The sequence below is a fragment of the Rhipicephalus sanguineus genome, chromosome 3 (genome assembly GCF_013339695.2).
Source record: "Rhipicephalus sanguineus isolate Rsan-2018 chromosome 3, BIME_Rsan_1.4, whole genome shotgun sequence".
Classification (NCBI taxonomy): Eukaryota; Metazoa; Arthropoda; class Arachnida; order Ixodida; family Ixodidae; genus Rhipicephalus; species Rhipicephalus sanguineus.
The window spans coordinates 149,802,284-149,822,547 of NC_051178.1; the positions used below are offsets into that span (position 1 = coordinate 149,802,284).

Genomic DNA, 20,264 nt, shown 5'->3' on the forward strand with positions numbered 1-20,264 from the left:
CATTTCACTCCTTTTATCATCATCATCAGCCCTTTTTTTTGTGTCTACTGCAGAACGAAGGCCTCTCCTCCCAATGACTTCCAATTTACCGTCTTGCATGAGCTGATTATATTTTATGCCTACAATTTCTTTCGTTTTATCAAACCGTCTAACTTGCTGCCATCCTCAGCCATGCTTCCATAGTTTTTACGTTTCCATAGTTTGGATATAGGCAGAGATTCTAGACACTGCAGGAAAATTATTCCAATGAAGAAACATGGCTGACTTTTACTACAATCAAACACTTCACTTCTGTAACAAAATACCGCATTTTCTCGCATATAACTCGCACCAAAAATGGGAAGATGTGCTTAAAAAGTGGGGGTGCAGGTTATATGCAGGGGGTGATATGCATATTTTTTTTTCTTTTTGTAGAGTAAAGTTAGGGGTGCGGGTTATATGCAAGAAAATACGGTATGCTGTTGTGGCTTGTAAGCTATTATGTTTCTAAGTTATCTCAACCAGCTCAACTATTCTACCGGGAACCAAAATTTATGAGTGCAGATATCTTTGCATTGAGCTACTGATGAAAACACAGTTCCCATGTCCATAAAACTGACCTCTGAACTGTGTACTCCAATCACAACACAGTCACTGCGGCAGGTGTACATCAAATACAGGAAAGCTAACACCCAAGATAAAGAATTACCACGAAACAACCCGCAAGTAAGCAGCATTCCCACTCACTTACTTGGGAAAATTCCTCTTCTTGTGATGGTTCATCCTGTTTTGGGGACAGTTCATTTGCTTCAACGGTTTCAGAGACTTGGTTTACCTCCTCTCTAGCATCCATTACAGGAGAAGCTTCGGGTACAACATTATCCTTCACAGGTTGTCTGTTTCAGGAACAGCTGTCTCATCGACTTGCTTACTTGGCTGCATTGGGCAGAGAAAGCTTTTCGACCTGGCACCAAGACTTGGAGCTGTTGTGCTTTTACGTGAAGTGACAGCAGTCTCTCTGACTCTTTTGCGGCACTAAGGAAGGCATTGACGTGGCACTTTTCGGGCCAAGCTGCTGTCCTGTGGTACTCCTGCCAGAATTCCTCGCTGGTCTAGATGACGGCGGTCCGCTGGAAAGAGGTGCCGAGGAACGCCGAGGAGTTTTAACTCGACATGGGAGCTGGTGCCGAAATAGCTGGCGCTGACGGAGACCGCTTGACTCCCATGGCTTGGCTTGGCGGTGCCTGGTGTGCCAGCATTTTCTTGGGAGGAGAATTGCGCGAGCGTGGCTTGTTGCGACGGACAGTCTCCCAGCCTTCGGAGTCATCTGCGTAAGACTGAAAACCAAGACATTCAGTGACTTGCAGCCAAGTTGCCTATCTGTAAATCAATGTTCTGACTTCATGGAATGCTAATGCTTTGTTTTTTTTCCGTCTATCTAAGTATTCATACCATAGTTGAACCTTTCAGGGTCAATGACATACATGTACGTCCTCCGCGAACACCTTCTAAGTGGTAAATAATGTACATGTACGTTATCACTCGTATGTTTAAAATGCGCGTATTTTTCGATCATTTTTCTTGCTTGGCATGTACTGCCACATTGTGGGAATACATGGAATTTTTTTCATGTGCCGATGTCTCTCTCTCTCATTTTTTTTAATGCTTTACCACAGCGATGTGGCGGCTATCGCTTGTGCACCTGGTCACGTGTGGGCACGCAGCGGCTACTTTCGGTTTCGTCTTTCACGCAGTTCCCATTTCTTGTGCCCACGAAATTAATGGCTGTCTGGTTTACAATCTCTCAAACTCTTTCGTTTACTAGTCCTCAGGACGCGATTACGCCTGTTTTCGTGCAGGCACTGACCGACACAAATGATGCCACTATGGTTGTGTTTTCTGTTTTGAGGACTCAAAAAGCTCTTCTGTCTTGATGGCGATAAGACGAAGGGTTATTATAGATTTCTGCTTTGTTTTTGCTTCCTGGACCCGTGCACAACCATAGAATTTTCTTCAGTGCACTCACCCGCACAGCTTGCTTGTGCTATGGAAGTGCACGCTGGTTTCTCTGCTGCAAGTGAATCTCGTCGCTCGACTGCCGAATTGGAATCTGATTCATTGGATGTCAGCCCGTCATACAAGGAGTTCCTTACAAGTTAAGGCTCAGATATTGATGAGTGAGCGACATCTCAAAAGCGCGCGTGGCGAGACGATGCTGACTGGATCAAAGGTGACTTTTCTACCTCCGTGCTTCGACTTGACGCCACTTTGTGCAATTATTTTTGTACGTCTGTGAACTACACAGACATTTATTGCAACGCATAATTTCTTAACAGTTGTATAAGCATTTTTTTAGAATTTATCTTCCCATTACTCATGAATGAACCATGTGTATGTAACAATACAAACGATTTTTTTATCACTTTATGGTCACCCTAAAAAATTTACGACAATGTTTTTCTGAAAAAGATTTGCATGAAAAATTTAAATTGGCAATAAAAAAATCGACCCTGGTGGGTCGCATATGCCAAAAAATTCGACCCTCAACAGGTTAATCTCGAAGTGTAACAGCAGGTGGGACCACAACAATGAGAACAGTCAGTATAACTCAGGGAAACGGTGCATAGAGTGCACTGCTAAGACACAGATAATGATTCATAATTCAGCCCATTCAGTCCATTTGTCCATTCAGTGTGTATACTTCAGTGTGTATACTCAATGTGTATACTTTATCTGTGTTGTATTTAATGTGACTTAATGTGTTGTATTTTATCTTGTGTTTGTACTCACTCCTGCAATATCTTGCTGTGCAAGATGGCAGTATTTGTAAATAATAATAAATAAATAAATAAATACCATCTTCCTTAATAAGATATAACACATGAGATGAACTTATGAAATTACAAGAATTTACAATAACTTTGGTTGTGGCAGGCTTTTTGCTCTCCACCTGCTGCATCGCAGCTCCCTACATTAAAGGTATGCTTGTTCACAAGTTCCGAAAGCATCCTTCGTCGATCTTCTATTCTTTAACACAGTTGGGGATTTATCAGTTAAAGAAAGCAGCCATTACATGTCGGAAGGATCCCGACAGTTTTATGCAGCTGCAGCACTTACCAAGCTCCACAGCAATGGGGTCCAAGGAAGCACTTTTTGTCAGGCTGTGGGCTTCAGGGGCGCTCGGTCCTTTCACTTTGTCTGCCCAGCTACGTCCACTGGAGCTACTGCTCAGCGACAGGGTGGATCCACTCTTTCCGTCTTCCCCCGACTTGACCAACGCATTCGCGGTTCGAGCAGAAGCAGGCTTTTGAGAAATTGGAGCTGGCGGGTGTACGGTTGACGGAGTTGTTAACGAGCTGCGGCCCGGTACACTCGTCCTCTGCGGATGAACGACAGCACTTGACCTGGTCGCCGATGCACTGGATTCCGTTACACGAGGCTTTGTCGCAGTGGAATGTGCCAACTGCTGCCCGCTCTTCAACGAAGAACTGTACGATATGGCCTTGCTCTCTGTATAATACACAAAACAGCAATTGCATGCACATTTGTTCATTGAGTCTTGGGCTACCCAAAAAGAAAAACTCTACATCCTTCAAAAATATAGCCTCAGATGTTAGGACACAAGTTGATTTAAGAACACATGGGTAGGATACATCAAAATTTTGGCTTAATATGATAATAATGATGTTACAATATGACTGAACCCTTATATACAGGCTGATTTTCTCGACAATATAGAATTTTTTAGAAAAATGCTATGACAGTCAAGCACTTAGTGTCTTTACACAGGAACGCTATGCCGTGGCGGAAAAACCTTGCCGTACCTAAAGTTACACTGAAATTATTAACAAAATCTTGTTAACTTCTTAATTAATAACTGGAGAGCAGTTGCTTATATTGAAAAGTTATAGGATGTGATAATTTACAGCCCCCCATGCCCATTTTTCAGAAATCCCGAAAAACACCTGTGATTTGAAATATTAATCATCAAAATTCAAGGCCCCGATTCAGAAGATATTGAAAATGAGTGTGTCAAGCGCACTGAAAATGCAACCACTGTGTTATGTCAGAGTGGAACTTCACGTAACGAACTTTGCAAAATTGTGCGTTGCAGCGGAAACTGGTCAGAAAAAATGGCAAGTTATCTGAAATACAAGAATGGATCGCTTATTCTTTGCATGGGATGTATAGTGCTTATCTGTTTCTTAAACTTTATCATTCTTTCACTTGTCTGCAAGAAGAACAGCCACAGTAACTACCCCTGCATTTTATGCTCTCCAGTGAAAGAAAAGGTCGGTATTGCGGTTTTCTTGTGCACAGCAAGAAAGAAACTGATAACCACCACACATCGCATGCAAAGAATAAGCGGTCCACTTGTGTATTGGCATGCCAATTGCTGAGTGCTGACCATCAAGGTAAAGCTCTTGCATTAATGCTCACTTTACCACCCACATAAAAGCTGAACCCTTATCATGACACATACAAGCAGCAAAATGTTTCTAAGCCTTCTGGAGAAGTTTTTGCAGTGGGTCTCTTCAAATATTCTCCAGCCTGGAGGAGGAACACCTGAAGACAGCTTAAAATGACAAAGCAATAAAGCCCTTCAGCTCAGGACAAGATGACTGCTTTAGCAAAGGATTTATGTGCAAACAGCATTTAGACCAAGTATTATCTTCACAGAAGTAGCAAAATGCGAACCTGCAGCAACTTTGGGTTTGGCATCCACGGTTGTACGCGTCAGCTTAGCTGCTCTCGTAGCTGCCAGCCGGGTACCTGAAGGCACGTAACCTGTGGGGGTTGTGGCTGGCGAAATTCTCGAAGGTCTGGTTACATCAGAGTTTGCAGTCACACCAGAAGAAGACCTTAAAGGCTCCTTGGTGGAGCTTTTGGAACTACTATCAGGAGGCGATGCTGGGGCTTTGGCTTGAGACGCAAGGCTTGAGTCAACAGACGTGCTCTTTTCAGAGCCAGCACTTTCAACAGTTTCTAGATGAGAGCAAATAAAAGAAACATTATACAAATCAAAATCAACAAGTTAAAAACAGGAAAATGGTAGAGAATGCATATTACTAATTGTGCATCCTGAGCCAGGAAAATGACAATGATTAGCCACAGAGTGATCAGGTGCTGACCAATATGAACTAAGCTGATAACTCACTTTAAACTCTTTTCATGACAAATCAATTTCAGAAAAGTGGCAAGCCATATCAAAGCAGGGAAGCCCCCATTAGGCTTGAACTCTTCCTCACAATCACCAGTACTGTGTCGACACTGCAAACACTACTCACTAGAGCTTTCAAAGTTTAATTGTTTACTTTATGGGAAGAAACTTCCCAAAATCAGTACAATTATGGGATTATAACTTTCCAACAAACACACACACACAAAATATTTTGGAGGAAACTTGCACCACCTAATAGTAATAATAAATAAGAAAAAACGGCACCCACCAAAATTATAATACAACTGCTACTTGTTCGGGGCACTCAATAGGCTAAAGGATATTCCTGAGTTAGTGAAACTTGCCACTAGCATATATCGGAGAAAAATAATTGATGAGTGAAATTTATCCTGGGCATGAAAAATGTTAACAGTGCAATGTGGCAAATACAAAAAATGTTTTTCCGTTGTGCACTGCATTCGCATGAACGCATCGTTTAAAGTGGGTCTTGCAAAAGATCACGGGAAGTGTTTAAAATTATGATCTCACTAAATGATAATGCAATCGCATTACAGTGGTAAGAGATACAATGGTAATGTAAGGACATGGACAGCTTCACTTTCCCCCAGGGCATTGTCATGCAGTGGCTGAGTGTGCCAAATTGTAAGTGCAATATCGAGGAAAACAAATCTCGTGCTGGGCTTGAAGCGTGAGCCCAAGTACACCCTAACGTTGCTTTTCTCAAACAAGTAATCACCACGAGTAAGTTGAGTCATATCCGTCCACACCCAGTAATTCAAGCACAAGTACTTTATTCTGGCTAATTGTATTCTGCAGCAAAGACTGCTTAAGAGCTTTTCGAGCACTTAACATAGACATGCAGTGCTGAACTTCTCAAAACAATACATTTGTTACGTTTGTTTTACTCTTTAAATAGCATATGGAAATTATGTTATACATATAATTATATGTACAGTCGCCGACCGATAAATCGGACACCGATAATTCGGACATGCTCGGTAATTCGGACAGTCGCGCAGCACCGCCGATGATCCCATAGAAGTAATGTGTAAAGACGACTGATATTTCGGACAGCTGCGAGATCTACATTCCATAATCCGGACCCTGTCCGAGACTGTCGCGCACGCCGAATCGCCAGCCATTATCTCCTCCGGCACCCGTACCATACAAAGTATGGCCTCAGAGATCAAAACGAAAGCTAATTGGTGATCTATGAGCCTTTATATCGATCGCTACTTTATGCCTCAGAGATTTGTGATTGGAAATGCCGATCTTGGAGGCACTGGTCAACTGTGGGAAATCGTATCGACATCGCGAACATCCTACGTTCCGGTTCCTGTATCCCCGCACTACACTGCTATCGCCGCCATTCCGTCGAATGCGTCTGCGGTAAAGCGTTGTGCGCGCGCGTTCATTTTTATCTTGAGACTTGCTTTATTTTACGCTCTGCTGTCTCAAAAGATCTGAGTTAAATAGCGCCAACGGTGCCCTCACAGCCAGCGCCGAAGGCCGCGCCGACGACAACGAAACGCGGCAGATACAGTCAACTGCAGATTTTTCGGACGCCCGATTTTCCAGACATGCTCGAAAATTCAGACGCTTTCGCGGTACTGTCACCAGCCCCATAGACGTCAGTGGTCAAGAACGTCAGAAATTTCGGACGCAAAAGCTTTTCGGCGTCCGATTTTTCGGACTTTCTGCCCAAATTGCAGGTCCGAAAGGCAATAATTGAAGCCCCCACCTCTGCCGAGTCTATCATCTCGTAGTTTCGAACCAGCGCTTTCGCGAGTCGACCTGTTTGCGACAGTAGCAGAGTCCAAAAGTCAGCTTTGTCGCGATGCCGAAGTGTTATGGGGTGAAGCGGACCGGAAATTCAAAGGGGCCGCTATCACGGCGCCGTGCGGCGATGTTTTTACGTATAAGCAGTGGAAATGCACAGAGGCGTGATGGCGGCAGGTGGAAAACGCGCCAGCACGGCTCAATCGCTGACAAGCCTTATGATAAGCATCTTCAGTCAACTGCTCGATAATGCATGTGGCCTGGTGCAGTTGCATGCGTAGTGCACGCATTTAATACGGGAGAGCCCAAACGCGGCGCGCCGCCATTCATGCTGCCTCTTTGTGCGACCCCTAAGTGCACCGCACAGACGCGTTGCCATCATGAACGAAACCAGCTCGTCATCGTACAGCGATCACATCACACTGGCGAAGATACAGGCGGACTTCGTCGCACGTAAGCAGAAGTGCGGGCAGCAACGCATTGACAACTTTTTTCGGCCACCGGGACCCTGAAGTGTCAATAAAAGCATTTTTTTTCTGACGCATTCGTTTTTTCGGACATTCGATAATTCGGACTTATTTACGTTCCCCGTGGAGTCCGAATTATCGGTCGTCGACTATATGTGTAGTTACAAAGAGGAAAGAATGGTTTCATAATTCAAAATTACTATATGAGCAGGCATAGTGCAACAATGGCCAGAAGGGGAGGAGGAGGTAACACACCGAATCCATCCCAGTTCTTTTTATCCTCGTTCATTTATCAGAGCACAACTCTGTCTACCGTGCAGCCTTGAGCAGGTGATGGTGAGAAAGGAATGTACTGAGTGAAAGGAATCCTCATACTACACCCACCCATTACTGCCATAGTGGCGTGAACCTCTACTGTCCTGCGCTGTACTATTAACACCTAGAGCTACCACAGCATATCCCTACTCGGCTATGGTTTAGCTTACAACACTTCAATGAAGAGATCAACGTACCGGGCACAACATCGCATGATGGCACCATAGCAGTCCTGGGAGCTGGAACACACGTTATGCTGGAAATGTCCCTCTTGGGTGTCATTTCTGTGACTGGGTGTTTTTCCACTGAGTCCGGACACACCTGGCCAGATTCGCTAGTGCCACACTGAATGGCAACTGAAACTAAGCATGGGGAGCGCTGACCAGTGCTGCCCGAACGAAGACCCCAGCTCCGTGGTGTTACTCCTCGTCCCAGTGACGACTTGCGCACCTCCCAGGCTAGACACGTCGGTCTGAAAGTGGAAATAATTGATTCAAGACCCTGAAAAAGTTAGTCGGACAAATTTGTAGACAGACTTCACTATTTACTGTACATGAAAATGAACATTACTGCCTTGGAATGGTGTAAGATGCTAAACATTTAGGACTTTGCTTAGAAACAACTGGCGGTGTTAAATATTGACTTAAATTGACTGAAGAGGTCTAAAGCTCTAATGCAATACAGAGGCTATGAGATAAGCCATAGCAGAGAACTACAAATGAGTTCTTACAAACTGGAGACCTTTAGCATGTCTGCAAAGGCTAGTGTGTGTGTTTCTGCATCAATTCCCCATCAGAGTGTGGCCACTGCGACTGGAAATCAATCCTGCAACTTTGTAATCAGTAGCCAAACGCTGTAGCCACTAAGTGACCACAGCAAGTGGACAGGGAATCATATTTGATAAGCTCCAGCAGAAACTCAAACGAACTAATGATTTACTAGGTGGTTCCAACATTTCGATTTGTGAACTAGGCAATGAGAAACACTGGATCCATGGATAGTGGCTTCATTCGGCTACAAAGGGTTCTTTTATGTAATGAAATTGCACTACAAGGTCATTATAATGTTCCATTCCCAATGAACACCAAGACCAGTGAACTATGCACATACAACCTTTACATTGTAAGTTTCATTTGGCGTTGCAGAGTTAAGGCCGCAGAATAGTGCTGTGCCACTGGCGTGGTATGAATTATGCACCAACATTTTCATTAGTAATTTATATACAAAATTCTTTTATGCATACAAACTCAACACTCTCTGCAAAAGAGAAAAAAAAAGGGGGGTGAGGGAGGGTACGTTAAGGCTACATGCCTCGAGATAGATTAGAATAAATTCCCGAGTTTTCTGTGCCAAAACAACCGCATCATTATGAAGTGTGCCATAGAGTAAAATTTTTTTTGTTTTTTTTTGTGTACCTAAATCTACATACACTAGCATTTTACAAAAGCAGCTGCCACAGCTGGAATAAACTCGTTACTGTTAGCTCGGCAGCACAATGATATAGCCAAAGCTACCACAGTGGGTTGCATCCCCCAAAATGAAAGTGAACAATTGTTACTATGTTTAGAAAACATAGGACAAACACATAGAGAGAGAGAGAAACTGAGAAAGCTCTTTATTGAAAAACAGAGTGACTGACCAGCATATATTCACTTGCTGGCATTAACATACACATACATTCTAGTGAAACACATAGCAGAACACCGCACTAAGAATATTCATGAAGCATGCATACTTCAAACAGTAAGCTAAGTGAGTCGAAGCGAGTAATAGGGACAACAGGTCACCTGTCTGGAGGTGGCGTATTCTCAAGTTGTTTACTCAGCTGTATCCAATTGATCAAGGCAGTAAACTCTTTCCTATAGTTCTCCAAGATCAAAATGGCCTCCTAGAACAAATGGGATACCAAATAAGTATACCTAACCTTTTATTTTTGTTTTTTCATACACAAGTTACTCACAGGATCACTCAATGATGGCAAATACAGTTAAAAACACCGATGCTGGGAAGAAACAGCCCTTTGACAGAGGAAATGTTGAGAGAACTCCAGTGACCCCTGGAGAGGTGCTGGAAACTTATGAACAGTGCGAAGAGGCTGAAAACTTTTACCATCGTTTGTGAGCTTTCAGAGCCACCAACTACATATTTGCTGTGTGCTGCTTCCGTCTTGTTTGCTTGTTTTCAAGTCAGACTATCCTTGCTGTGTACAACCTGCTCCAGAGAAAAGGCGTAGCAGGCATCACGCGTGATGCCTATATGTCCTACATGCGCAATTAAGCTTTTTTCTATGCTGAGAGGCAACCCTGCAATTCGAAGGCGTTACATGCAACAGCAGACATGTGCTGTCATTTGCTGACAAGCATGGAATGCAAGACATACTTCGTCCCTGACCCATCAGCTAGGTGGCCTTTGTTGTGTTCACTTTTACTCGTCCTGCTTCTGTTTATTTACTTTAAGCATTTGCTTTACAAGCTGTCAAAAATGAACAGACCTTAACGTGAGAAACACTTGTGTAACAAATTGTCCGATGTAATGAAGCATCTGTAAACTTTTCTCATTAACGTCAATGTGTAATAATTATGCTTACAATGAATATAAGATTCATATACCATAAATGATTCCAGGCTCGATGAGGTTTTTTTTATAACAAGGTCTGAGGGTATCACAGACATCATATGCAGCACTGTGCAAACACATGCAAAGCAAAAGAAGAGCACACCATAAAGTACATGCACTTGGGTCGCAGGTCTTACTGAATGCTAAGGCATAATGTGACCCCTTTTCCATCATAATAAACTTCTCTTCCATCCAATAAAAAAATGTCGGCATTTCTCAGCACCCATTGCAAGTGACATCTGTTTCACTTGTGCAAAGCAGCTATGGCACAATTATAACAGGCCTTAAAGTGTACGATCATGGGTTTGAAGAGCAGTATGTATGCCCTGAAGAAATATACTTATCACAGAACCACTTTTCCTCGAATCCTCGCACAAACTTTCAGTGAAAACTTGCCTGACATCAGGCTGACCATGGAGCCATTTTGAATCTATTTGCCTCCTTGACAAAAAGTATACCGCATTTCAAATTTCTGCTATGCATTATTTAAACTGGCTGCAAAGTTCTGATATTACCTCAGCAGTCATATTGAAATTGGTGCTTGACATGAATAAGTGAAGGCCTATCCTATGGACACCCACACACTCAACTCCCTATGTCACTGCAATGAAAAAGTGGCACCATCTCTCACTGCATCTTTCACTACAACAACAAAATCCACTGCAGAGTGGTGTATGGTGCAACTGCACATAAACTGACGTCTTGTGAGCAATGTCAACAGGCACTTACCTTGAAATGGCATTTCTTTAGACAGCATACATGCTCCCTTCACTCACACGTCATCGTTCAAATGGGGCAAACTCGTTTTTAAAATATTCCACGGTTCCTTAATGCGTCTTACCTGTGTGAGCTTCTTATGGGTGAGCTTAAGTTCATGCTTTAGTTACGTGTGACAACCCTGCATTCAGTCAGTGCAGAGTTTGGGACGTAAAACCCCAGATATTATTATTATTATTATCAGTCAGTGCAGAAGTAAAAATACCATCCTGGCCAGCTAACAAGGGCATTAGAATAACAGGGAGCCCATCTCACTGAAACCATATTTAACTATTAGCGCCACAAACGTCGAGTGTGCAAGTTTGAAGAAAAAGCAGTAAAACAGGACACATTACTTGCCTTGCATTCCAAGGTGCTTTCATCTGTCTCACAAGTGTGGTAGATCTCGTCTACAGCCCTCTGGAGGTTCTCAAACAAGTAAGCCCAGTAGCGAGCACGAAGACCCTTATCAGGACCCCTTCCAGCCGATGAAGAACGAGCTCGCAGCTTCGAGCTTCCACGCACCGAGTTTGGCGAAGCCCCCATTGTCTGTGGAATTGGAGGCCTCAACGCCGATGGAGAACTCATATGTTGCTAGAAAGTAAGCCACATAATATCACAAACCGATGCCCGGATAATTGACACAAAAAGGCGTATACAGTGGCATCAGTGGTATATGAGAAGGTTAGCATTTAGCGTATTTTGACAAAAAGCACAAAATGAGTATTCCAAACAATAAATACGTGCAACAAGCGGCAGCATTATAATAACAATTGTTGAGATTTCACGTCCCAAAATCATAATATGATTATGAAAAGGACATCGTAGTGGAAGGCTCCGGAAACTTCGACCACCTGGGGTTCTTTAACATGCACTAAGTACACGGGCCTCAAGCATTTTGCCTCCACCTAAATGCGGCCACCGTGGCCGGGATTCGACCCCGCGACCTAAGGGGCAGCATTAAATGTTCATGATGTTATTTTGTCAAGTATAGCACTTTATCCACTTGAGTTAAAATATCTACAATAAGTTATCGCAAATTCCGCGCACGCATCCCAAAGCGAAACAACACAAAATGCTACGTTCGGTGAGCTTTTCGTGCACATAAAAAAAAAAAAACGTAAACTTTATTTTACGAGAAAGCGTAAAGCAAGCAAGGTACTACACTGCATCGTGTAAAAGTATTGCACCAAAATGCGCAGAATAATTCACACACGCCAACTTCGAGTTTCACTTATCCACAAGAAATGGAAACTGCTGGAAGCGGTATCTCGCGAGTCGTAAAAAAAGCGATGTTTGCTCACTATGTAAGTACCATCCACGGTTGATCTCTGCCTCAGGTGCGCTACGAATTCGACGATCTAAAACTTCTGGTATCGCCCGTACAAGCTACAAGCGAATTAAATGTATGGCTAACTTCGAAAGACCTTGCGCGTCAAACCTTTTAAGGGTAGCTCTGCCCACGCGCTATAAACGGGAAATTTAAGCGCACAATGCTCCTGCTGAAAAAAGTTTGTGAAGCTGTTTACGCATTCGGCAGTACTGATGCGAGACGAGCACGAAAAAGCGCTGTTGCCGCGCATATTTACATACTCGATGCAGCCTTCACAGGCACGACGCTTGTGCGCACCTGTGACCAGACGAGCAGGACAACACTTTGTCAACGGGGCCAGTCGTTCCAGTCACTCAGAAATATCAAACTGGCCGTTACCTGTACCGGCTAACAAGTTACGGACCTGGAGAACATCTTTATGAACGTGTAGTAACTTTGTAAGGCCCACCCAAATAACCCAAACAAATCGTCAACAGGCAGTCATTTTCAGCTGCAAGGGACGCACTGCCGGCCTGCCGGACTGGCCCGATGCGGATATGGATGCGGCTTCGTCCTTTTTCGAAGCTATTCGCAGCCATAGGCAGCCGTAGGCTAAGCCGCCAAATTTAAATGGTTGCCACTGGAATAACTCTAAATGAAGCAGCGGACACATTAGCGGCGGCATCAATTCAGGGCCCGGTCCTGAAGGTTCTAAGACCCTCCTCCCAAAATACTATCGCACGATTTCGATATTTTTGTATTCGAGAGGAACACACACGATCTTCTGTTCTAAACGGGGCAGACTTTCAGCACCTTAGGTTTCCATGGCATAGTTCATGGTGTGGCACAAGACAATTAGAAGTTACGTTAACTAGATTGCGATGCAGAATTCCCTCTCTAAATTTTTACTTACACAGGCCTGGTTTTGTTCCTTCCCCTCAATGTTGTTATTGTTCGCAAGCAGAAACCATAGAGCATTTTTTCACAGAATGTCGCAGATATCAACATCTAAGGCAAAGATTTCTTGAACCTCCTTTCCGAAAACTTGGGCTTGAGCTTTCCGTAACGGCATTACTCTCCCTGGGGGTGTCGGCACTGGGTCACTGCAACAGGGACATATGTGAGGCAGTAATTAACTATATAAACGAATCAAAAAGACTGCCATGCTAATATTTCTAGTACACACCGGTGATTTATTTATTTCATTTATCGTTCATAATTGATTTAATGCTTTTATTTAACTAACTCTTTCTCTTCCATTTTTTTTTCTATCTCTTTAGCATTCAATTGGGAAACCGCTAACACAAATAACATTTTCGCTTACCTAAAATTATCTCTTTAGAATTATCCTTTTTTTTTTTCTCCCCCCCCCCCTTTTTTTTTTTCACTCACACATCCTACTGCCGCACGATTCGTGGCCGATCCCCCGTGGTGGGTTGTGCCATTCCTCTAGGATCAACCAACCAGCCACCACGCATAGAGCCACCACGGTCGCCACCGCATTCAACGAAGTTGGTAAGTGTTCTATTGTTCAACGTCGCCAAATTCTCAAGCTGCGTTAGCACGGTTTTATTAACCTCGCTTAGGAGAGACACATCACAATATGCTCAAGAGTTTCTGTAGGCCATAGGCGTGGTAAAGACAATCGTTTGTTAGGCAACCATCAAAAGCCTGCAAGGAAATCAATTTTCAGGTGGTGATCAGCAGTTCATCATTCAATGCGGCCGACATTTGTTTTCAGCATTTTGTTTCGTATTCCTCGTCCATGTTGAATTAGCAGAATTTGACCTTACAAACTACAGTGCTCACCATACGTCAAACCCATGGTTCGCAGTTCACCTTACCTGTCACGATGATTGCTACATTCGCATCCGAGGCCCTGAAACATAGCCGATTCTGCACGGCTGCACAACTGAATACAGATTTATCGCTGCCGTCCTGGGCCTCAGGGTTCTTGCCCGTGCAGCTAGCTGTCTTATTGGGACTTCCAACAAAACGATAATAACTTATCTTTCCCTTCCTCTTTCCCGTGAAATATAGGAAGCTGTTAACAGAAAGCGCAAAATTCACTTTCCGTTAAAGTGGCTTAAGTTTTCTTAAGCCAATTCTTAAAGTGGCTAAAGTCAATTGGTACTGTGGCTAGCAGTCTAATGTGGCAATCTTAGCAAAGTAGTCACGCCTATTGGAAAAACATGCAAATAAAAAGAGGGTACAGGGCACACTATGTGCCACTTAGAACGAATTTCTTTGAAGCTCTTAAATATATCAGTTGAGGCACCTACCTGTTTGACCAATCAACTTAACCCAGATGAGAATAGGATCCAATAAACCACAACCTGTTTGCATTGAATGTACTTATTTTTAAGTTTCCTATTGCACACTGTGGTCATCCTGCACATGCGTGAAAGTTTCGTAGGTAACTAAAACACCACCTAGCTCAGGATCAGCTATATTTTTTGAATGACTGTATGCTGGAGCTATGAGTCAAAAGCTGATAATACGATCCAACCTTATGTATTTTACAAGTAAAATAGACAACCGTTTAACAGGACTAGGCAAAAGGTGGTTCTTTTGCCCCACATTCATCAGCTGTCTCGTAAACATGGCGAGGGTCGGCCAATGAACAGGAGTTGAAGTGGTTTTTGCTGCCCACAAAACTTTCACACATGTGACAAGATAACAGATCTTGGCAAAAAGAAAATGCCAGAATGAAATACAAAACATAAAGACAGGTGTGCTCAATGCCAGCAGGCTATGGTCAAACATGGTGGAAGATTCATCCATGTGTGCTGACTGCAAATCTGAAGAGACTACAGATGACCTCTAGCTCTGCTGTCCGCAGTTTGATCAACATCGTTGGACTCTCCAGTGTGCCTTGAGAAGACTTGATGATCAGCCTTTTACTGAACGAAAGATCTTGGGAGCCTGGATCATCAGCCCAGAAAACTATATGAACTATTCTAGAGCTCTTGCAGGCAACTGAATTAAGTGGTCACCAGCTATGCTGCACTGTGCACGTGTGTTGTGTGCACTCATATATTCATGTCGAGAAATGTTTATTGCCAGTTGCAGCTGTAATAATGGATCAATGTGTAGTGCTGCAAACTTTTTCAGTAGTTATCAGCTTGGAATAATGATTAATCCAAGAGCATTTTATTTTTCAAAAGCACAAACAAACATGAATGGCTTACTTCACAGCAGTAACCACAGTGGAACCTTCTACAACTGCTGAAATATCCCTGCCATCCATTTAATATATCTCACAAAATCAACATAATATTAACTGCAATAAGGTTATCATCTTTAAAAGGCGCGAAAAAAACCACAACGGACAGGTAGGAAGGAGACAGGACGACGCGCTGGTTAAAGATGAACTTCAACCAACTCGCCCAACTGTCCCTGCTAATGCAATAAGATTATTTGCAGCCTGTTTTCACAAAGAAGCGTTGCACAAAAAAAGGCATCATTCTCATCTGACTAGTTAACACCAATGCAAGGCAAAGGCCTCATTTAAGAGATCTATCTACGCTTACACCCTTTTCTCAGTAAACACAGCTTGCCCTAAGCCAGCAAGTTTTCTGTTCACTCCACCCTATCCCTCACCACCTGCGACTAGATCTTCACTTATATATACTTCTGTTGCCGATATGAACTGCTAGCCAGCTGTTCAGCTTGCTAAACTTAACCACCTACGCTAGTTTCTTTCAATTTTTACTTGTTCTGTAGTTTATGTACAGTACAGTCATGTGAGATATAAGCAAGCTCCTTTCTAAACAGCCTCACTCATACCCTGCCAAACAGATACATCAGCAAATTTGAGATGCAACATGTATGAAAATGGGCAACATAAAATGCACTTCTTGTGTATGTAAGAGATATGACGATGAGACTTTAACACATGATCAGTGCCACAGCACAGATTATGCTCCAACAGTTTGAGGGAACAAACATGCATGCTTTGCAATCGCCTAGTCCAGGTCCTCAAAAATATTGTTTGGATCAAGGTTGTAGTACACTTCATCAGGGATGTCATCAATGACCTTGGCAGCTTCAATATCCATTGTCCTTTCTTTGTGGGCCACTGGATCATAAGGCAGTACATTCAGGCTAAGGTCACGGCCTAAAGGTAGCAAAGAAAAAAAAAAAGGATCAGGAAATCATATGTCCTCTTGTAAGACGACATAGCAATACCGCTATGTAATCCTGTTCACTTGGTGCAACTTGGACATAATATTTGTTATCAGCCAACATCACAGCCGACATGCTGGTATTCCTCAATGCTGCAAGCATGCTTAATATGCAGAAGAAGAAGACAAACCAGTGAATGATGGGTCTTTGCAAGCCTTGCATGCAATGATAATGTCATCATCACTGTCGCTCAATCCAACATGGTCCAAGTCATAGCGAATATGCGGCATCTGCAACCAGGAGGATCATGTGTAATTATTGCAATATGTACCAAGATCACCTCAAATTGAGCGAAACAGAGCTGACGGGAAGTTTCAGTTTATTCCCAAAGAGAATAGTTCAAAAATTGAGAACTATAGTTGTTTGACTAATTAAAGTTTCAAATATGAATCAAACAGTCCTAGACACTAATTGCTTCAATTTTCGTATTCGATCTAAAGATCAGCTTTTTGATACTGCCAAATATCTACTTCTGTTTTAATAAATGACGGCAACGCTTGTTAGAAAGCAATACGTGTTTTTGATGTTTTTTTTTTTTCAAATGATCTCTATGCTTCTTTAGTTTGTTTATCTATAAATCATATGTACATTTCATTTTGAGGCTTTTTTATGTTCTTATTCAAGTCAATTTGAAAATTTCATTCAATAACTCCTAGAAACAGCATAGCTGCAAGTGCTTCTTTTGGCCTGGAGGGGCTTTGCACTGCATAACCAAACATTGGATCGTATATTCACTGTCTTGTATACTGTAAAAAACATGAAAATATGTTACTTGTTGTCCCTAATATGTTGTCACTTATCTAGCAGTTGTAAGAAAAATAATAATTTAATTATAATAATAAATAAAAGCACCCATAGAGTGTGCTCAACACAGATTCGACAGCTACATATTTTTTTTTTCTTGTCCGTATCGTTATTTTGGTGATCTGTACTACATAATCGCACAAATATACACATGCAATTCCAGCATACTACTTCACACAGAAAAAGGTTGCTTGACTTTACGTAAAGACATTTTCTAATTGTGCACCATTTGCAAGTTGCCCAAAATATCCAGTGCTCAAGTGAGCTTTCTTTCCATAATTCTCATCTGTTTAAAAGGTGGTCAGAAGTTGCATCTCTGCAACATTTTGCCTTCAAATTTCCAACATTGCGATGTGAACAAACCAAACGAAAAAAACTAATCACTTATGAGTTGTCAGCATGCCAAAAAAAAAAAAAACAATTTACAAAATATTTTCAAAAAAGCATACCTTTCGCTTGTGTCTTGTCAGAGATTTCCATTTCAACTCAGCCTTCGCTTTCTTTAGTTTAACAGCCAGGGATCTCTCCTTCATTGTTAGGTTTGATTGCGTAGGTTCAATTGCAGCATACAGCTTCTCATGAAGCAGAAACTCTTGCTTTGCTGTCGTGATCCTATTTCCAAGACAGAAATGACAGTCGTAGACAAATGACAAACTCTCTTGTCTATTCCGCTCTCCATTACAACATGTAGTGATGATTTGAATACACTTTCAGACTGTTGGCTTTTTTTTTTTCTTTTTTTTTCCAGCTCCCGTCCCGCCACGGTGGTCTAGTGGTTATGGCGCTCGAGTGCTGACCGGAAGGTCGCGGGATCGAATCCCGGCCGCGGCGGCTGCGTTTTCGATGGAGGCGAAAATGTTTGAGGCCCGTGTACTTAGATTTAGGGGCACCTTAAAGAACCCCAGGTGGTCGAAATTTCCGGAGCCCTCCACTACGGCGTCTCTCATAATCATATCGTGGTTTCGGGACGTTAAACCCCAGATATTATTATTATTATGGGTTATTCCATGCCAACTGTCCCAGCCGGGGCGCTCGACAAAAATCAATTTCTCTGAAAAAATCTGAGAAAATTGCGCACATATAGACATTAGTTCTAAAGTATTTTCCCGAAATATTTTGAGCAGCAAAAATTTTTCGGGCACGTGAGCACCATTTGAACCTTCTCGATATGGTAGAAAACCAGGTACGAAAGAAAAATTCGCTGTAAATGGACCGTTTCACGCATTCATTCGAAACTTGCTTTTTTGTGTTTTTAGAGCATCGCACTTTTATTATGGGACAGTTGCTTAGAGTAGCTTTATATTTTTCAGTCCTTAGCACGTAGGTAAAATTCAGTAAATTGCAGTGTTTTCGGGAATTTTTTTACAAAAGACGATTGTAGACCAAATAAATAAATTATCTTTAGAGAACTCTCCATAAAACGTACTATCTCCTAAAGTTTTTGTTTTGCCTGTGTGCGGCGCACAGGCTCTAAAATAAAATCCTGAACTTGGAAAAAACACTACATTGGCCTGTGTTCAGAAGGCTGTCGCACCCTAAGGTGGTCCAAGAAAAAATAAGCACAAAAGCGCATACGATTGAGTATCATAAAAACTTCGTCCACAGAAAGTTAAATCGAAGTAGTTTTTGTTTTAGTCAAGAAAAAAATTTTTTAAGTTTAGTCCCACCATTGCATTATTTTGCTATGGGGGCATTACAAACCGACTGAATTACTGCATAAAAAAAGAGGTAGTGTATTCGTAGCACATGGTTTTAGTTCCTTTTGTTAGTACTTTATAATATATATTACATATCAAGGAGATGATAAACAGAGGTAAAATATAACAATACCATCGGCTTAGATGCCGAAATTCCCCAATAATGAATCGATTGAAGAACTCGTGGTCCCACTCGTCTTAAGCTTATTCCTGACTAAGTTGATCACGTAGCTAAGTGATGGCGATAGCAATCAGTTTCAGTTAGCCTACTGGGAATGCATTCATATGTGGCCAGACCAACTATGTTTTTGCATGCTTCCTGGGAGATTTCCTTGTCAATCGTACAACCGTACAGAGTGGTCAGAATTCGTACATTGTACAAGTAATCTGGAAGACTTGGCAGGTGTGTCTAAGAGAAATTATGAAATGACCTGTCCTGTGACTATAAAACTCGTATTATACTTCGTCAGGTCTAAACTGTCACATTCCAAAGGCGTTACAGAATTCTGCTTCCACATGCTCCATGAAGCAGCTTAAATCAAGGTTATATAGCTGACGTCTAACGCGAATGAGTAAAAGTTCTTTAGATTAAATTTCATACGCTGTAAAAGTTCAAATAAATCTACACACAACATTGCAACTCTCAAGTAGATGGCCGAATCAATAACTAGGAACACTTACCTGAGGCACAGTGTAGCTGCAGTCAAGTTCAGCTTATAATCTGTTGCATTCATAACAGAGACATCGATGTGCACAAAATTGCAATCCTGCCACCATGACACTGTTGGTTGACGGCTAAGGACAAAAGAGAGGGGAAAAAAATGTGCTATTATGAAAACCAGCACTCACGGCTAAAAGTGTTCGAGAGAGTCATAATACAGCAAATCATACCTGGATTCTGTCTTGAACTGGGAATCTAGTGTTTGCAGGCCAGCCTTCACGGCATCTTGCCAGCTCACTCTGGCAGCTCTCTTTTTCTTCCTCTTTTTCGACGCAAGTTTCTTGTCAGTGCGTTGGCGTAATGTTGATGGCACTACATGTGCATCTTTGGCACCGGAAAGGCAAGGAGTGTCCTCGTCCCTCAGGGTAGTCGATTCTGGGTGAATGGTGAGGTCAGCAGCTGCTGACGTGGCTTTGGAAAAGTACGCTTTCCCTCCATGCTCACACGA

General features: G+C 42.5%; 1 protein-coding gene across 1 annotated transcript in view; it reads right to left on the reverse strand.

The window, feature by feature from the left end:
* The window catches only part of LOC119385965 (S phase cyclin A-associated protein in the endoplasmic reticulum-like), a 35,376-nt gene extending 22,448 nt beyond the window's left edge, over positions 1–12,928 (reverse strand). The window contains exons 1-8 of the mRNA XM_049414175.1: positions 12,688–12,928; positions 11,455–11,688; positions 9,510–9,610; positions 7,920–8,194; positions 4,678–4,965; positions 3,097–3,489; positions 1,153–1,306; positions 731–875 (exon numbers count right to left, since the gene is read on the reverse strand). Of these exons, the coding sequence (XP_049270132.1) occupies positions 731–875; positions 1,153–1,306; positions 3,097–3,489; positions 4,678–4,965; positions 7,920–8,194; positions 9,510–9,610; positions 11,455–11,682 (1,584 nt within the window). The 5' untranslated portion in view covers positions 11,683–11,688; positions 12,688–12,928. The remainder of the gene's footprint in view (positions 1–730; positions 876–1,152; positions 1,307–3,096; positions 3,490–4,677; positions 4,966–7,919; positions 8,195–9,509; positions 9,611–11,454; positions 11,689–12,687) is intronic.
* Between the last annotated feature and the right edge of the window lie 7,336 nt (positions 12,929–20,264).